At 24.1% G+C, this 20,156-nt stretch overlaps 1 protein-coding gene across 1 annotated transcript in view; it reads right to left on the bottom strand.

Annotated features, from left to right (window-relative positions):
• Positions 1 to 7,717, bottom strand: part of LOC112593180 — a 62,773-nt gene extending 55,056 nt beyond the window's left edge. The window contains exon 1 of the mRNA XM_025337516.1: positions 7,158 to 7,717. Within this exon, the coding sequence (XP_025193301.1) occupies positions 7,158 to 7,637 (480 nt within the window). The 5' untranslated portion in view covers positions 7,638 to 7,717. The remainder of the gene's footprint in view (positions 1 to 7,157) is intronic.
• Positions 7,718 to 20,156: the final 12,439 nt, after the last annotated feature.

The raw sequence follows: 20,156 nt of genomic DNA, 5'->3' as shown, positions 1-20,156 counted from the left end.
TTTCTTTTATAATTTTTAGCCTAAGAAATATTAATAAATATTATTTTAAAATATCTAAATTTTATATTACCATAATATAACCAATATAGTGATAAACATATTTCTTTGATATTAATAAATAATTTTAGTTTTAAATAAAATCATTTTTATATCCCTCGAAGAATAAGTATATGTGTATAATAAAAAGAGCTATTAAGAAGATTGCGATTTTACATTTTTTTTTTGTCGTTTTCCATTAATTTTTTTTTTTTTTTCAAGAGCAATATTTTAATAAAAGCTGACCAAATCTTAATGAAAAATAAATAAATGTATAATACTTCTATTTAAACCAAAAATGTCTTTGAATAAAACAAATAAGGGAATGAGAGACAAAGAATTGGTAGATTGTAACGATTTCTATTCGATGTCAAGCAAACAAACGAATAACGATCAATATTTTTCGGTTGATTTTTTTTACTATAATATAATTGTCATATATTTTGTGTACAAATAAATTATATTTATTATTTTAATAAAGGTAAGTACTCATATTTATAACAACAATATTTGCCTATCATGACACAAGTCATATATTTTACTATATTTCACGTAAATATAACTTACTTATACATAACAAAAGTATGAAACACGTGTTTATTAATACTTTAAAAATTATGTCAAAAACATTTTAAGTTTAAAATGTATACTTAAATAAATATATTATTTTAATATTTTTTATGGTTGTATATTTTAAAATTAAAAGTTAATTTTTAATAATTTAAAACATGTGCTAAATATTTTATTTCAGATTATAGTTATAATTCATTTATATCATAATCACGGTATAGTATATTAGAGTGGTTGCTTTTTTCAAATTAAGAAATGAAAAAAAAGTTTTTAAAGTATATATCTCTAATTTTTGTTCCAATTTGTTTTGTTTATTTTATGTACTTAAGCCTATTTAAAAGCCAAAACTTGCAAATTATTTCTTGTTAAAATAATATGTATAGTGAACAAAACCTTAAATTATGATAAAAAAAAACTCTGTAAAGGACTTACAAGATTTTTTTTTAAAATATTTAATATTAGTTGGTCGTAACTCTTTTTTTCTAGAAAACAGAATAAAAGCATTTAAGGCATTATAAATAACACGAAAATCGTGTTTTTTATTTAGGAAAAAATACACTTACATTATTATACTTTTATATGGATAATGGGTATAATATTTTGTTTCAAGATAATATAATTATAATATTATCTTTATAACTGTGAAAACTAATTCATATAACAAAATGTATAAACTAAATAATATAATTAATTGTGACTCGACTGATTTTTATTTGGGATTTCTGGTCACGTTCTGCACTTCTATTTTCAAGTTAACTATAAAAGAGGTGAGTTTAATGAAATAATAGACTACCCAAGTAAAATATCATAAAAAATGGGTTCTAAAAATGTCAAAAAAAAAAAAAAAATATGTTTAAATTTTCTTTATTTTATATTCTAAAATTACATAGTAAATATTATGAGTATCTACAGTTATTATTGTTGTTTATGTATTTTTAAACAAATTAAAAAACAATTACGTTATTAATCGTTATTCAAAATAATTTAATAATTTTCAAATTTAAAATTGTATTTTACATTAGGATTAGATATTTATGACAACGTATAAAGCAATGTTTATTTTTTATCTCAACAAAAAAAATATAAATCAGAATACTGGTTATACACGTACATTAATAGTACACTTTTTTTTAGAAATGAGTTCGAAATAAATATATTGGTCTAGAAAAATAAAGTTCACATTACTATTAATCCTATTTGTTGTAGTTTTTATTATTGTTATTATTATTAGTAAACCTCGGAGCTTTTTGTACGATTGGCTGAAAACGTTTTACTTATATATAATGAATTGTTTGTAAAATAATATTAGTAATGATTTTACTTGGTAATTATTTAATTAAATATTTTTAATATTGATTTTGTTTATGCGTTGCACGTCAATATATGGCTTATTATATAATTACAATAATTTATGAATTTCAGTTCTAACAGTCACCTATTATTATATCCTAGCAGAAATGTGTCATTAAACTCCGTATTTAACTCAGAATCTGATTAGTTAATTTTAATTATATTTAATTACGCATTTATAAAATAGAATCGATACTGAAAAAAATGTATTTTAAGTTCTTCTACTCGGAATATAATTTATTAAATGTTATTCAATGTAATAATAATAATAATAATAATAATAATAATTTCCATTCTAATTTAAATATTATGATATCTAACTTAATGCTTTTCGATAGACATTTTTAAGTTTGTCTGATGTTTCTCAAACATAATATTTACACTATAATTCATTTTATACAAATAATTTAAATTTTTTAATAGATTTTCATAATATATTATAATATAATTAATATATATATTAACATAAACAAAATGCATTTACATTTAAAATGCAATAAAGGCGTTTATATTATATATATATTGAATAAAAATACATATAAAAAATATACGATTAATAATTGCTTCTTGGTAATAATATAAATGTAAGAAAATATTAAAAATGATTACATTTTTTAATCATTTGTTACAAACGTAATTCAAATTACCTTATAGTGTCTAATAGGTAATAATAGGTAATATTAATATTATTTGCATAATAAAAACTAAATAAAATATAAATTCTTGGAATCACATAATTAAACCAAAGATTCATTTTTAAATAAAAAAATGATAAAAATAATTTTCACTGATTATAACTATAGTATACCATGTGAATTAAAATGCTATTAATATATTGAATATATTCATACCTATTCAAAATAAAATCAATCGATTAAATTATGACACAGTCGAGTCTTAATAAATCGAACAAATATATCTCAAATTTTTCTTATTCCTTAGAAATGTCTATGTCGCATCCACATAGTGAAACCATTCATTTCATGAACTGGATATCCAGATTGTGAAATTCGTCCAGATCGTGAATTTTGACGAAAATACATTATAATATGAACATCCATTTTATGAAATGGACTATATCTATATTGTATACATTGTTAATTATTTAAAAAAAAACTATTTTTGTTATTTACCAATAAATTATATTATATTTTTATTTATTTTTTCATACACCATACATTTATTATATTTTAATTAATTTTTAATGAAAAAAAAAAAAAACAAAAAAAAGCAAAAACTATAATAAAATATAATATAATTATAATTGTATATTATATTTTATAAATAGCAATGTTACTTATTTAAAGTATAATTGTTATAATAAATTGTGAAATAATATTCTTATTATTTATTTTTTTGCGAAATTGATTATGACATAGACTATTACATTTACACAGCACGTTATTTTTAAAACATGCACTCTGACTTGATTGGCAAAGAGTTTTTGCCTTACACAAACAAAACAAAAATCCTTGCTCTCCTGAAATTTTTTTACTAATTTTTGACACTGAAAATTCAATATTAATTATATCAACTTGACCATTAGTGACAAATTGAATTATTGATTTTTTCAAACATTTAGTAGTGAACCATCCTTTAAGTAAGCCATATTTTATTCCAAGCTTACGCAATCATTTTTGTTTTTATTTTGTGATCAAACATATCATGTTTGGCAAATCTATAGGTCCCCTGCAAACTTTAGGTACTCCGATACAACGCAATGATTAATTTCAAAATCGTCTGTTCTTTTTTTGTTTTACAATTAAAAATAATTTTGAATGAAGATTTAAAAGAACATTTTTCCCGTATTCTATTATCTACTTTAATCATTTTTTCTGCCGCTAAAATTTGATTTTGGTGTCCACGTTCACGTTGAATTTATATATTTTTACTTTTATTGCATAATTAGCAGATAATTTTATTATTTTCAGCAATCTCCGATAATAACAATTTCACTTCAACTTTACCAATGCTAGAGGCAATTGAGTGATTTTAAATTTTCTTTAACTGGGATGTATGTTTGAGATCTTTTTCCGTTGTTTGTTTCTTCGACAGATCAAATAATAAATTTGATTTAATTAGTTCAATTTTTGAGTTTTTAAAAAGGCTTAATTGAATACCATGTTCTACATTTTGGATTTTAAAATGTCGTTATTAGCCATCCATGCTCGTAACATCCTGATTAGACCTCTTAATACTTCTCTGACTTTGAGAGTGTCTAGGACGGTGCTGTGGTAAAAAATATCGCAGCAAAAACTTCGCAATAAAAATGTTGCCAAAACCACAATGTCACAAGTGGTAATATATCGCTTTAGTCACCGATATGGTTCACAGTTCCGGTTTTCGTAAGGTCGTTAGTAGGATTAGATTAGATTAAAGTACCATAGCTAGTAATAATATAATACCATATATACTTACAAAGATAAAGTTCAGTGTAAATATTATTAGTTAATATTTAGTTCAATATTATGTTCTCGTCATCCTTCTATCTAGATTTTTATCAATTCATTGAAAAAGAAAGAAAGCTAAAACCATCTAAGAGTTGAACAAAAAAAAAAAAAAATACATAGATTCTGCAATTCGACTTAAAGCTATAAGTGATAATTATAAAAATCGATCAATTAACGACTACCTGTGTGGAATTTCGTATTACTTCCCTTCCAATACCAATTGATATGAAAAAAAAATTATTATTTTTTAAATTATTATTATTATTCATTTCCTACTGTGAAAATAAAATACAAATAAAATAAAATTATGCTGTATGTATAGATATATTATCAATTATAATAATATTAATATTATATTATATTATATTAATATTATATTTTTCATATTATTGACATCACGATATTTTTGTGTTCACGGCATTTTTACCACGACATTATGACATAATATGTCATGATCAATCGTCGTGTAAAAATAAATAATGAGGATATTATTTTATAATAATACTTGATAGGTAACATTGTTGTCTATACAATATAATATATAATTATATATTATAATATTATATTACATTTTTTATTAATTTATTTATTCTGTTTCATGAAAAAATAAATTAATATATAATACAATATAATATGATTTATTGGTAAATAACAAAAATAATTATTTTGTAATAATTAAACAAAATACACAATATAGGTATCGTTCATTTTATGAAATGGATGTCCATCTAATGTATTTTCGTCAAAATTCACGATCTGGACGAATTTCACTATCTATCCAGTTCATAAAATGAGTATTTTCTCTATGTGAATGCGAAATTTATATACTCGATGCAATATAATATGTCTTGATAAATGCAAACTAAAAATAATTGTACATTAATAAATCAAAATCAGCAATAAAAAATTTATTTTAAATAGTATTGTTAGAACCTGTTAATAGTAATAAATATACATATGAACTAAAAGAAACTACAATAAATTGTAATGTGAAATAATCTAAAAAATTTTATCTACGTTGTGTAGCGCATACGATTTTAGTGTACGTTATTCATTGTCTTTTAAACGTGAATCGGTTGCATTAACAATTGCTGAAAAAGGTAATATATTAAACGTAGTGGTAAATCTAAAAATGAAATTGCTAAACTATTTAATATTCTGTCGAGTAAAATTAGGCAGAAGGTAAGGCGTAGATGAGATACTGTTCAAATATTCAGAAGAAATTGAAAACTTTATTTTAAAACAATCCAAAAGTCAAACTCTTTTTTTAAAATTATTTTTCCGAATTTCAAGAACTATACTCAAGTGTTTTAAAATTTAATCAAATTGAAGTTAACTCATATTACTATATAGCTAATGCGTTTTGCAATTTATTTTTTAAATTGTAATTTTTGTTAATATATACACAATAACTGCTAAATCAAATTTGTTTGTACTTAAAATATAATTTGAGATAAACTCGTACAACTCGAAAAATACATAAGGCGAATACTTTTTTATCTTCCTTGAAATTCAAATTATCAATACTCGTCTGCATAAATGTATTTTCTGATTTTACTGTCAGTTACGAAATATACAAATTTTATAAGAATATAATAGAGTTAAGTAATTTTAAAAATATTTTATTATTAATATAAAAACGATAATTTTTTTTTAAACATAACGTTTTGTTTAGAGAAATGATCGAAAATTGATTTTTAAGGGTCTCGGAAGATTTAAATTAAGAATGTATCAAGATACAGGAAAAAAAATATAAATAATAGTTTGTAAGTATTTTATTAAATTTGTATCAAAAACTCAATTTAATTAAATATTATAAACTATGAACCAAAACTTAATTTTTAATATCGTAATTACATAGTATTTTTCTATAGATAAAATGAAATTCACTCAAAAAAGTATATTATGTAACGTGTTTTCAATGTAGAGATCAGCTAAGTTATAATTTAACGTATTTAAAAATTTTTGATTTTTAATAGGATACCTCATTATTTTAAGCCTATATTGAGAAGGAATAAGAAAATAAATACATTAAAAATGTTATGTTATTTAATGACTAAAGAATCGAAAATTGTACTCAATTTTAAAGTGAAAAATTTTTGAAGATTCAGTTTTTTCCACTTAACGGATAAGGTTTACTTATTTCAACCCATAGTATACAGAATAATATGATTTTTATTTTATTTTTTGTTTTTAAAAATTATAGTCCATATATTTCTATAAGCTGTGTACTTCAAAAGGAAAAATAACATAGATTTCATCATTAACCATACGGAATAATAACGTCACATAATAATTCAATTGTTATACTGTTATTGTATTATATTGATTAATAAGATAACTTTACTTGTCCTAATCTAAATACGCGTTGATTGAATCGAATAACAAATGAAGTTTCCCATAAATATATTATAAAATAATTGCATAGGAGTTTTAAATTTGAAAATCTCAAATTACTTTTCGTAACTACAAATTGGCACCATAAAAATGAATAAATTATTAAAAAAATATTTGTCATTGATTTTTTTATTTTTTTTATTGTGTGGTTAAATGGTTTATACAATGCAACTCTAAATATATTTTAATATTTTAAATGTTTGATTAAGTAGTTTTAGTTGAAAATTATATAATATTTTGGTATTTATACTAAATAAATACATTTGCTTATTCGCCATGAATTTGAATGTGCGTGTATTTTTACGGATTTTTTTTTTACTTAGGTTATATGGTATTTTGATTTTAATTGCTTACCTTCTTGTAGAACCTCGAGTTAGTCACCTTGTGAAATCCCTTGCGGAAAGTCACGTGATAGTCGTCTTGTTCAGCAAACTTAAACAGTATGCCCGTGGCCGTCTTGGTAACTGAGTACGGTCCTCTATAGTTCATCTTCTCGCAAATGGCTGTCGCTTTCTCCAGGTTTAGCTCGTTGCTGGGCGTGATGAGAAACGCACCTTTAGCGAGAAAGTGTCCCGAGTCGGATAACTCGGACAGACGGTCATCGTCGTCATCTCGGTCGTCGTCGTCATCGTGATGGTCTCCATCCCTGCCATCACGATAGTCGGTCCGACGACGACGATCCATCGTGCCACGTCTGTTGTACGTGCCATAGCCAGACGACACCACCATCGACTTTTCAACCGCTGACTGTGTCGACAGAGGACCTCCGGACGATGATTTCTGCAAGCCACCACCACTGCCGCCACTAGGACCAGTCATCGAAGAGCTCATCATCGTCGTGGTTGTTGATTAATGATAATAATAAAAAATGAGAGTATGTTATATTAGTAATGTTATACGATTGACGACGCGCTAAAACGGATTGCGGTAAACTACAGCGACTAGAGCGTCCGTCCTTTTATAAGAGCCGATTTTCCGCCGTGATCGAGTAGGGATTTTATTATTATTATTATCGTCATTATTGTCATTCCGTTTTAGCGTTTCACGGCCGACACCATGAGGTAATCGGTACTTTTGGGTGCGTCTGTGGTGTTTTATAAACGTATTAAATAATAATAAAGACGACGACGACGACAGTAAATACATTGCAGAAATGGGTGCGACATTCAATTGGGAAGCCAATAGCATCCTCCGCAGCGGATGCTGATATTACCGGGGCAATTGAAAATAACAAAAAAAAAAAAAAAAATTACACAGAGAAATAAAAATAGGAGCGTACCCACCTATAGCGTGTTGCACTACCATTAAATGGTCGAGAATTGTATTTTGTAGATATTATATACGTCATGACATACCTAAGTATATGATATACGTGTTATGTATGTATATGGTATCTCGGAAAGTAGCTCCCTCAGATCATCACACGATAATACGTAAGAATAAATAAGCTAGTACGTAAGTGTCGGAATTTTATAGGCTAGGTCTATAATATTTACCTACAATAATTGTATTGTTACATAACGGTAGTACAATAATATTTATAATCCTGTTGCTAAGTTTTGACCCGTTAAATCGCTTTTATTTATTTGAAACTAGTCGTTATAATTTTCCATATGTGAATGTTATTAGTTTCGGTTAAAATTTTAGTTTTATTTCGTCAATTCCAATAATTTTCTCCACACAAGTTAAATTATTACTAATATAATAGAAATATTAATAAACCAACCATTGGTTTTTTAAATCAGACTGGTAATTTGTATTTCATGATTTTTATACTTTATGATCATATCAATAAGTTAAAATAAAACCGTTAAAACAGTATCATAGTTCATTAGTGTTTTTAGTTAAAGTAAAAAAAAAAAATCGTGTGAAATCGAGAAAATATCGAGTTATTAAAATCTGAGGGTTCATGGCAACACGTTAGTAATTTATACTTCAATATTATATTATTTCCATTATCACCAACGACATTTCTTGATTAAATTTTTACTTCTAACACTTAAAGGATCGTCGATGATGACTTTGACGAATGTGATATTTTAGTATAAAATAACGAATTTTGCAGTATATATTTTGTCAATATATAGCATATTGCGACGGACGCCGCGTATAGCCACACGGCCAAGTGTCATCGCCTATATAGGGTGTTTGATGTATGATTCGATTATATTGAAATCGTTTAACCTAGACTTAGAATATGTACGTTAATTTAAACATGAAATTTCAATGATAATCAATATCAGAGTTTCTTGGAGTGCCATTATTTTCAGAATGTTTGTATTCAACTTTACAATACTCATCGTTGTATTTATACATAAAGATCTGTATGGTGGATTGTAGCGAATCGTTTGTATACCTAGTTAAATGCACCCTCGAGTTGAGTTACTCATAATGTTATTAGAGTATCGTGTGCTGCAGGATTGCTTTTCAATATTTACTCTAAAACACGTATTCTATTTATTGTGAACTTACACGACCTGTCCCATTTTTGCCGTATTCGTACTTAAACGAGGTTCTATTGATTAGTTGTGTGTTCCCATAAAGATGTCGTCAAGCGTTTAAGGCCACACAGCGTGGTGAGCCCAAAACGAATTATATTTTAATTGGCAATTGCCTTGAATCGTATTATACTGTGTAAAAGTTAATATCATTGAAAATATTTCACTACGTTGATTAAAAGTATAATTGATAGATTTCGATTGTAATTTTGGTTGTGTTAAAATATAGTAAATATGTCGTTTGATTCAATATTGGAAAATTACATGTATTGTGTCGTTTAATAAAAATATTATTTTTTTCTTTATTATAATTAAAACTAACAAAAATTTAACTAACCAAAACAAACCTAACAAAATATTGTATGGCATGATGAGATGTAGATGAATTTCTATGGCGTCAAATTTAATAACATTATGCTGGTTAACTCTATTCATTTATTGTTATCTTAAGAATTTATTATATTATTGAAGTTTGATTTATTTTGTTTAGAAATGTTAAACCACCTTTGTTAAACCTTTTGTAAATACCTTTATTGTTTTATCAATATTTCCATAAAGGTTTTTGGTGCTTCAAAACTTTCCAAGTGTAACCCTCGATTGCAAACTTTATTCTTACAAACCATCTAATGAAAACAATTTCTTAATAATATACATACAAAAACTCTAATGACATTTCAAAATGTTTGAATACATATAAATCATAAATTTAAATCGCAATTACCATTGTATCAGAATCATATGCAATAATTTATTGATTATAAATTTGAAAGAAAATATTTTATATTCAGACAATATAAATTAAAACAAATACTGACTTCGATATTTTTTATTTTTATTTTATCGTTGGAAATTATTATATCATTCTTAATAAATACCAATTAATATAATACAATTTATAACGGAATAATATAATAAGTATAAGCACCTATCGAATAATTACAATCATTATAATTATAATCATTGTTTATTTTAGTATCTTAATTTTATGTATTTAAAAAATAAAATAACATTAAAAAATCGTTTTGTTTAATACTGAAAGCACTTAATATACATTTCATTTAATCATTTTTTTTTTTTTGTTTTTAGTATTTAATGAAATATAAAAATGCTTCCAACTAAAAATAAAATATTTTTAAGTACCAAGTAATAATTATTTAATGTATAGCATTTTTTATTTTTTATTTTATTTTATTTATTTTTTTTATCCAAAATATAATCTAATTAATACTCCGGTTAAAATGGTCTTATAATTACATTAAAATTATCTAATATTTTTTTCAAAAGACTTAATAAAAGGTTATCAAAAAAATTAAACTCAAAATTATATGTATAGGCTAGTTCCATTGATTCTATAGTCAATGCTAGTACTAAGAGTACGTGATGTTTAAACCTTATTTAAATTTAAAAAAATATATTGACATTTACTATTCACATAGTGATAGTAAACTGGAATATCTATTTTTTGTTCAATTTAGAATAGTGAGAATTGTTTGTATTATTTACTTTCTAACTGAGCCTGCCTCTCTCCTCTTGAACTTTTTTATATTACATTAGATATTTATATCTTTTTTGCAAACTAGTAAGGAATTGTGAAAATGTAAACAAACAAAAGATAGAAAAATACACTTGTCCGTTCTAAAGGTTCATTTCTACAAGTCTGTTTATTTTGTTGGTTACGCCAACCATGACATGTCGCTATTATCGAATTTTTTTTTGGTAATAAACACACACACATATATATACCCAAGATAATGAAAAAGAAAAAAAAAACTCTTTGGAGTGATCAATTCATCCGTAACCTAATCTACTAGAATACCAACATTTCCTAGGGACAGTAGCAATAGAAAGAAAAACCCTTGAATTGGATGAAAAAAAATACTGGATATTATGTATATTGCATATATATATATATTTTTTTTTTAACGAAAATCGGCATTTTTGATGAAAGAGAAAAAATGTTGATCGTTAACTTTGTGAAATATATAAAATGGTGTAGATTTAACATTTACGTGGCATATTAATCAAAGCGACATGAAATGATGAGGTGTTGGACATTATTGAAATATTAATATTAAACGATGGGTTGTAAAAAATCAATCACCATCAAAAAATAATATTTTTCTCAAAGAAAACTATATAAATGTTCCGTGAAAAATAATAATGATAAATAATATTAATTAATATAATTGATACTACGTAATTGTATTGTAATTATTTTTTTTTAAATATTTTATCAAATAAGTGTACGACATTTAGAATAATGTAATTAATTAAGACATTGTTTATAATTGACATTTGTATATTTATAATTAAAAATGAACAAGCGAAAACTTTTGGATAATTAAAATAATCAATAAAAAAACATAATGATTTTCAAATTACTTATATACGATAACTTAAATTCGTTTTAATAATAGTATGATTGGTAAAATACAAAACATTATATAACAGGAAACAAATAAATTATAATTAATACTGATGATATACACAATAATTATTATTTATTTTTCATTATTAAACAGCTTAATATATTATTTTCTATATATACTTAAACTTTACTAGTGCATTTTTATTTAGTGTTTGAAATGTTTTAATGAAAAAAGATAATATTTTATTTCAGTAAACAGATGTCACTTATTTTAATATTTTTTGACGTCATCTATTTACATTTGTATAATTGAAAAAATAATAACACAGAAATAATATAGCTTTTAATGAATTTTGTATTGTTTTTAACTAAATGTGAATTACTTAAATTACTCACTGTTTTGTGTATAAATATATATATTTATATGTGTACGTGTTTGATTAAAACAGACAGTTCATTAAAAATGACACTCTGATTTAATCTAAAATGCAATATTTAACGTTAATGTTTCATCGAATCATACCCATTTTTTTTTTTTTTTTTTGTAACTCTTCTATTATGAATTTTGTGTATGTGTGTGTGTGTGTGTGTTTGAAACTGTTTAAATTAATTTTGTTTGTTATATAAATTGAATTTTCAAAAATTTTTTTATTAAGTTTAACCATATAATGCAGGTAGACTATAAGCAATGGACATAATATCATAATATGTACCTTCTAAACGGTAGAGTAAACAGGAGTCAAGTAACTTTCGTATTATTGAAATACATTTTAGACACTTTATCATACGTAAATTATACTTCTAAAATTTTTTTAAAACAAGCTTTTTAATTTATGTCTATATTGATACATAAACTATTGAAATATATAAGTATTACTTGTTGCTGTTTTTTTTTTTTTTTTTTTTGATAATTATTAATTAGTATAAAAATTTACCGAGGAAAGGAACACACAATCATTAATAATTTTTAGTGAACACTAAACATTGATCTTCATGATAATTATATATATATATCTAATTACAGAGTAATTTACGCATTGTTTGGGCTTTTTTTCTAACATCTAGCCTGCATGGTACATGATTCATTTAAATAGGTATATACATTGACATTTATGGTAATATTTAATAAAATGATAACCACAAATAAATATAATGTTACATACATAACGTATATAACTATTATATACCAGTATAATAGTTTCATCTCATAGTTTTGAATTTAATTCGATCAAATAAATTTTGTAAATAATTCAATAGATAAATTCTGTATCAGATAAATGTAGCCAGCCAAAAATATAGAAATTTTTAATGCTATATACATAAAACCATCAATATCATGAGACCGACAGTCATAATGAACTTTTTTATATACATTTTAAATTACGCATTACTATGAGGCTAAACCAAACGTAATTCAGGCAAAGCACGTAAGCAACACAAGCAATTAATTATTTTTAAATTCGCCCGTAGAAGTATAGTGGGTTTAAGGGGGGAAGGGGGGTAAGACACATTTTCTTTCCATGCCGCCTTCCCGGATTGACGGGCTGGGTGGTGGACAAAAGAGAATTGAGAAAAACTGTCTGCAGAGAGGAAACCCGTAAACTAAACGTTCCTCAAGTAATTACTGTCTGAGGCGAGAATTAGACCGATGGGAATTTAAAAAAGAAAAAAGCCGAGGAGAGAAGAAAGTTTACCGAGTAAGAGCACTTGCCGCCTTTTCGTCTGTCCAAAACGAAGAGGAAATATTGCCTGTACGCAAACAGTAGTTATTTTTTTTTCTCCGTGGGTACCAAATTAGATTTTCCGGTACAACAAATGACCGTATAATTCGTCTTCAACGCAGTTATGTTACTGTTGGTGTACGAAAAAAATAAAACTAAATAAAATAAACCGCGCCATCATAACACAGGACAACAGCAGACAGTAGTGAATTTGTGCAATGAAAATCTACCGTACGTATAGTATATTATACCTAACTACTATAGTATCGCCAAAATCGAATGAGCTTATGTAATTTAGAAAAATATTGTTTTTTTATCGTGAATAAAATATTATCAATATTAACTATTAAGTCCATCGTATAAAAATATTTAAAAACATATCAAATGTTAAACGTCTATAAGTTTTTAAGTGTTCCTTATGAGTAAATGGAAGAGAGACCAACCTAGCATCAAAGGACTAGATGTTTGTGTTATATATAAACAACACCACAGTAATCAGTATAATATCCTAACCATGAGTATTTTATTGTAACTATTTAACGTTTATTTTAAATAAATAAATGAATGATAAAATTATTCAGTGTTAATAATGTTTTTATACTATTTAAAATAATAAAAATATTTTATATTAATTAAATAATAAATGTTATCAAAAGCTTAAAATGCTGTTATATTTAGAATACTATCGTTTTATTTAAATTCAAAATGATCTGATCAGATCTCATAATAACTATGAATGAACTCAAATACAAAATATATTTATTATAAAATAATTGGTTTGTACAAATAATAATGTTAATAGTAATAGTTATAGTTTATAATAAATAGACAGTCAGTAGTCCGTAAAAATTAATACAATCATAATAATTCATCATTGTTAATGGCTTTTTGAAATAATGAATAAATAACAATTAAATTGTCTATACACAATATTCAATTTGTTTATATGTATCAGTATTAATAAACCATCTAATTATTTAATTATTTCATTTATCATAATTATTTAGTGTTATAAAAAATTTAAGAAATTAACATAATTTATTTAGAAAAAAAAATTGTAATCTAATGTATTATTGAATTATTAAAATAATAATAACTATAATACAATATGTATGGTATTGAAGTCTATCTAGTTTGCATTATGCACTTAGTATTTTGTCATATATTTAATGATTATTTTAATGAAATAATAGTTAAAAATATTGATATCTCATATTAAGCTGTTGAATATTATCTCAATGCATAGGTAAACCTAAACAAATTATAAAATATTTTCTGTCTGTAACAGATATTTAATTTCAAAAATAAATTATTGATTATAAAATACTGTCAATTTCCAATTGTTTATTTTTTCGAAATCAGCTAATAATATGACAATAATTTGACTAACCAATGAATTATAATAATTAAAAGTACATGAATAATATGTAATATCAGTTACAAATAAAAAGTTAGCTCGAAAAGACTTAAAAGTAATAGTAATGTTGGTATAAATATTAACTGTCAATTTAATAGGACCAATCTAAAATTGTTTTCTTGTATTTCCCAACGAAAGATTTAGTTTATTGTTTGTAGATAAAATAGATAATAGAGCTTATTCTTTTGAAGACAATTTTGAAAATAATGTATTAATTTGATAAATTGCTTAGGTACCATAATTTGTGATAGAAAAATTGAATTGAATGGAGTTATATAAAGTCAAATTATTCGTACAATTTGCAATCTCCTTGTGTACAATAGAGTTTCAGTTAATGTATTTTCTTTCTGTATAAACTAAATCGATGTATTTTCTGTTGAATTCAATAAGAAATACATTGATGACAAAAAAAAAACCAAACTAAAGCACAGGCAACGGTGTATCTACCTTCCTATTTTCTTTTGAGCACATTTTCACTTGTATATATAAACACATTTATTTCAGGATATTAAATCGTTTTACGGATATTGGTGTATCGTAAAAAAAAAAAACTGAATAAACAAGTAATTTGAAAACTGAAATATATACATCACTGTATTAATGGTTGTGTGTATTAAGCTATTTTACTTGAAAATAATTTATTTATAAATCAATCAACTTTTTTAAATCATTAAAAAAAAACTGAATTTTTTTACAATCAAAGTACATTTTGATTATATTACATTGTATCATTTAAGTAAAAGAAAAAAAAAAAATGTTTTTTCTACAATTTTTAACTAAATTCTGTAGATACATATATTAAATATAAAAAAATTAACACATTTTTTTGTATACCTATTATTACACTACTGAGCAGATTTGGACGAAACATAGAAAATAAATATAGATTGCGTACAGTAATACTTCATAAATGTTTTTTTTTTTTTTTTGTGAGAATACAGTACACAATTATTTATTTCCCTATATTTCTTTTATTTTTAAAAATTAACATTTACCTTTAATTTATCTTTTTAATTATCAAAAGTAGTATTTTTATCTAAATATTTTAATTTACTTATCGAAATTAATTATTACTTACTATGAGTTTAACGTTAAATTATTTGCAATATATATTATCAGTATATTTACAAAAAATAAAAAAACACATTATGTTCCATTACTTAATAGCTCCTACGCTCAGGCCCAAGCCTCTAACTTCTTGTTTCTTAAAATGTAGTTAATTTAATTTAAATACTTTATATTAACATTATAAACTATACGTCATATGTACTTATTATATTATGCTTAATTTTTAAATTTTAAATTAAAAAAAGAAAAAGAAAAAAGGCAAGTGGGTACCGCTCTGTTATATATTATGCATCAAACGGAACTATAATCACTAAAATGGATTTTTTTAAATTTGAGCTCAACGATAATGATTGAAAAATTTGATGAAAAATGACTCTGGGCGAAGCAGTCTACATTTGATAACCATGGCTACAAAACAATTATTTTCTAATAATATTTAATAATTTACGTGAAAATTTTTATTTTTCCTTAATTTTTTATTTGATGTTTCCAATTATAAAAAAAAATCTATAAATTTCTAACTTTAATCTTTTCAAAGCATAATCTGGATCCAATTTTTTATCTAAAAGCACCCTCAAAGTAAAAATTGAAGTATTTAATCGACTAATTATTGTGTACGCAGACACAACAACATTTATATAATTATAAAATCAATTCATTCATCACTCCACTGATAATTTAAAATTAAATATGTAACACAAATATATAGTTTACCTATTAAAATAAATCTTAAATCATATTTATATGTTTCGAATTTTAGATTTAAAAGAAAATAGATTCTTTAGAGAAATTTAAATTAAAGATTTGATTTCAAAACTTTTTAATATTTCGATGGCATTATTTTTGTTATTTAATAATTTCTGAGTAAATTTTTACCTTAACGATTTTCCAATTTACATTGATAAAATAACATATACGTTAAAATATGAAATCCTCTTAAAATACTTAAAAAATATTATACATTTCATATTTTCACAACTTTGTAATTGATGATGATATCTTAGACAAATAACCATTATTAATTGTATTATTATGTATAAATACATTTTACTCCCTAATTTTATATTTGGCGTAGGAGGTACCCTGTTATTTATAATATATTATATTTATATGCATAATAAAGTACCTATATAAAATATACATATAAATTTCACGCACATGGATTTAGTAATGCATTGCTCTTCCCAGCAATAAATCATGCCTTTGCCCGGGTAGCTGGGGCTTATCCGAATTCCTTAGATTTACGGTTACCAAGAGCTTTCTAACTCATGTTATTAACCCATCCTGAATGTTAATTACCATACCAAAATGTTGGTACGCTAAATCGTGATATATAGCGATACAAAATTACTTGCGAAACTATTCCGATGTTAGTCATATATAAATATTTCAAAAATATTCAAACATTTCGTCAATTTAAATTTATGTTAATGTTTTTGTTTATTTATTTATTTATTTTATTTTAATTTTGAAATGTAATGAATAATTATGATTTTCAACAATGTTTTAAAATCTAAAATATATATTTAATCTGTTAAACTTAAGGATAGTGTCCTAAAAATAATTATGTTTGTTATGTTCTTATGTTTTTCAATTATGATTATATATAATTACAATATTTATTAATTCAGCTAATTTTCAGTAAAATCGTGATTTTATTTATAAAATTATTACTTGTCAATAATAATTTTAAATAAATACAGACGTTACAATGACGAATAATATTCACAAAAATATTTATAAAAAAAAGACAAATATATATATTATTATTGCAGTTTATATGAATATATATTAATAATATTTCATATTAAACTAGGTACAGCAATATTAAAGATATCTTAAACTGATATTGATTTTTACTAGGGGCATATAATGAATAATATTTAATTGAATAATATGATACTCGAAAAAGTATATTTTATTTTCCTATTGATTGTTGGTACTTTGAGATATTGATAATTTCTATGTACGTGCATTTTACTTTAATCAAAATAATTTATTAACTATTAATATAGTATGCTTACTGTGATTTTTCTAGTTGATTTCATACATGAATTAAAATTGCTTGTTTGTAATTCTATTTCATAATATGGAAATATACTTATTTTAAAATGTATGTATTAAAAATATATAAAATAAAATATTCAGAGGCAATGAAAAAAATTATATTGAATGCTCTTATACGCTCTTCTCCATTAATACTTATTCACTTTTAAAAATAAATTTGTACACAGACATAACGAAACATATTTAAAAATATTCTTAAATATACAAATGGCAAAAATAACAATAAACTAAAAAAGGGAAGTATGCCATTGTGCTGAAAAGTTGTAGGAGTCAAACGTGCCTTGCATATGAAATTAAAAAATATTCTCAAGTTACTATTTATAACTTAATACATCAAAACAGTTAAAATGAATACCATTATTTCAAATATAACGAATATGAGCAAATATCAATGAGAAATAAACATTACGTTTACAAGTCATAAATCAGATCAACCCTTTGACCTATGATAAAAAATAAATATAAGTCATTTTATAAAAATAAAAAGTCTATATAATTAATTTAAATAAAACTAAAAAAATTTAAATGTGATCTGATAAAAATAAATAAATAGTATTTTCGGTTTATTTTTCGTGTCTGTTTAAGTTATTAAAATACAATTACGTGCATATTGTTATAATTCATTTAATAATTCTCATGGAAATCATTTCACGATTAAAATATGTTAGTTCTTATCATGAATATAGAAGAAGATACTAATATGTATTTCAAAATGTTATTACTATTTTAGTTCTAATTTTTTCCTCAATAAGCTATATAATTTAGAATAAATATCTTGACATACAATATGCACCTCTATTGTAATAACAGAAAATAAAAATATATACATAATATACTTTCAGATTTGTTTTTTTATAGAAATACATAAACATGGACCGTAATTTTTCTTTTATAATAAAATCTCAAACAAAAACATTTTTACATCATACAATTCTCTTAAAAATATTTTTGTTCATATTGTGAAACATTTTAATAACAAAATTGTTATGTCTATGTTTGTTACAATAAAAACATGAATGACACTTAGTATTTGATAATAAAATATATTTTCTATGCTTAAACAAAAAAAAAAGAAAAAAAACGTATTTTTCTCGAATTCTTGTTCAATTTAAGTGTCTGTATTTTATATTATTATTTTTTTTTTTTTTAAACTGCTATTTACCAAACTGTTGCTCTTTATCGCCAAACAAAGCAACGAATAGAAATACAGAAACTTCAATAAAGGTTATTACTTTTCTACGAATTAATTTTTCTTTTTAATTTTACGTAACTACAACTTAAAGTAGATATAAAATCGGCATTATTAGACGTTATTTGAATTAATAAAATATTATACTAGTTACAACCTTTCATTTTTTTTTTCGTTGATTATTTGCAACTCAAATAAACCTGTGCGAGAAATTAATTTCCAAGCGCCACCGATAAGTTATTGTGTGGCATAATATATTTATTCATTAAGCCGTGATCCTAATTTTTGAATAATAATAATCTAATATATTATACGCATATAAATTTCACGCGTGATAATCCTATAAGCATTATTTAAAAAGGATTAGCTCTAACAATAATACTTTTTTACAGTGGCATGGTGTGTATATTTATTATTTTATTCTCTCAGTTAACACACACGGGTATACTACATGTATTATTCACACGCGTGCGGGCTCACAAGCATAATAATATATCAACATAATGCTGACTCATAAAATTAGATCCATTATTAGTAGACCTACGGTCTAGACAAACGGCCATAATAATTTTAATCTGATGAATATTGCTGGCGTTCAGTGCAAAACGCATATATCAAATAGTATTGCAAAACATTTTAAAAATAAAATGATTAAATAAAATAAAATTAATAGTGTTAGATGATGATATTATCAAGATAATAATAAGTAAAATATCTCAGTGATTATGTAATATTGCATAACTACACTGATTTGAAACGGAGCTGAAATCATAAATGCTGCAAACAATATTATGACTCGTTTATAACTGCTGTGTAACTGCTGTGTAACAAACTTTCTATACTGAATGTGAGGATTGGGAGATCATTGGAGTTCGACATGGTGGATGGTTGGGTAGATAGGGGCTGATAAGGGAAAAACGTGTAATGGTTCCACGGTTGTACTCTCCTCGCCATACCTTCATCCTACGCTCCCACACCGGAGTATACAACTTATTCCTCCCGACACTCAATCCCTAAGCGCAGGG

This window comes from Melanaphis sacchari, unplaced genomic scaffold (genome assembly GCF_002803265.2).
Source record: "Melanaphis sacchari strain LSU unplaced genomic scaffold, SCAv2.0 Contig1_pilon_pilon, whole genome shotgun sequence".
NCBI classification, from domain to species: domain Eukaryota; kingdom Metazoa; phylum Arthropoda; class Insecta; order Hemiptera; family Aphididae; genus Melanaphis; species Melanaphis sacchari.
This window is presented reverse-complemented; position numbering and strand designations above follow the sequence as displayed.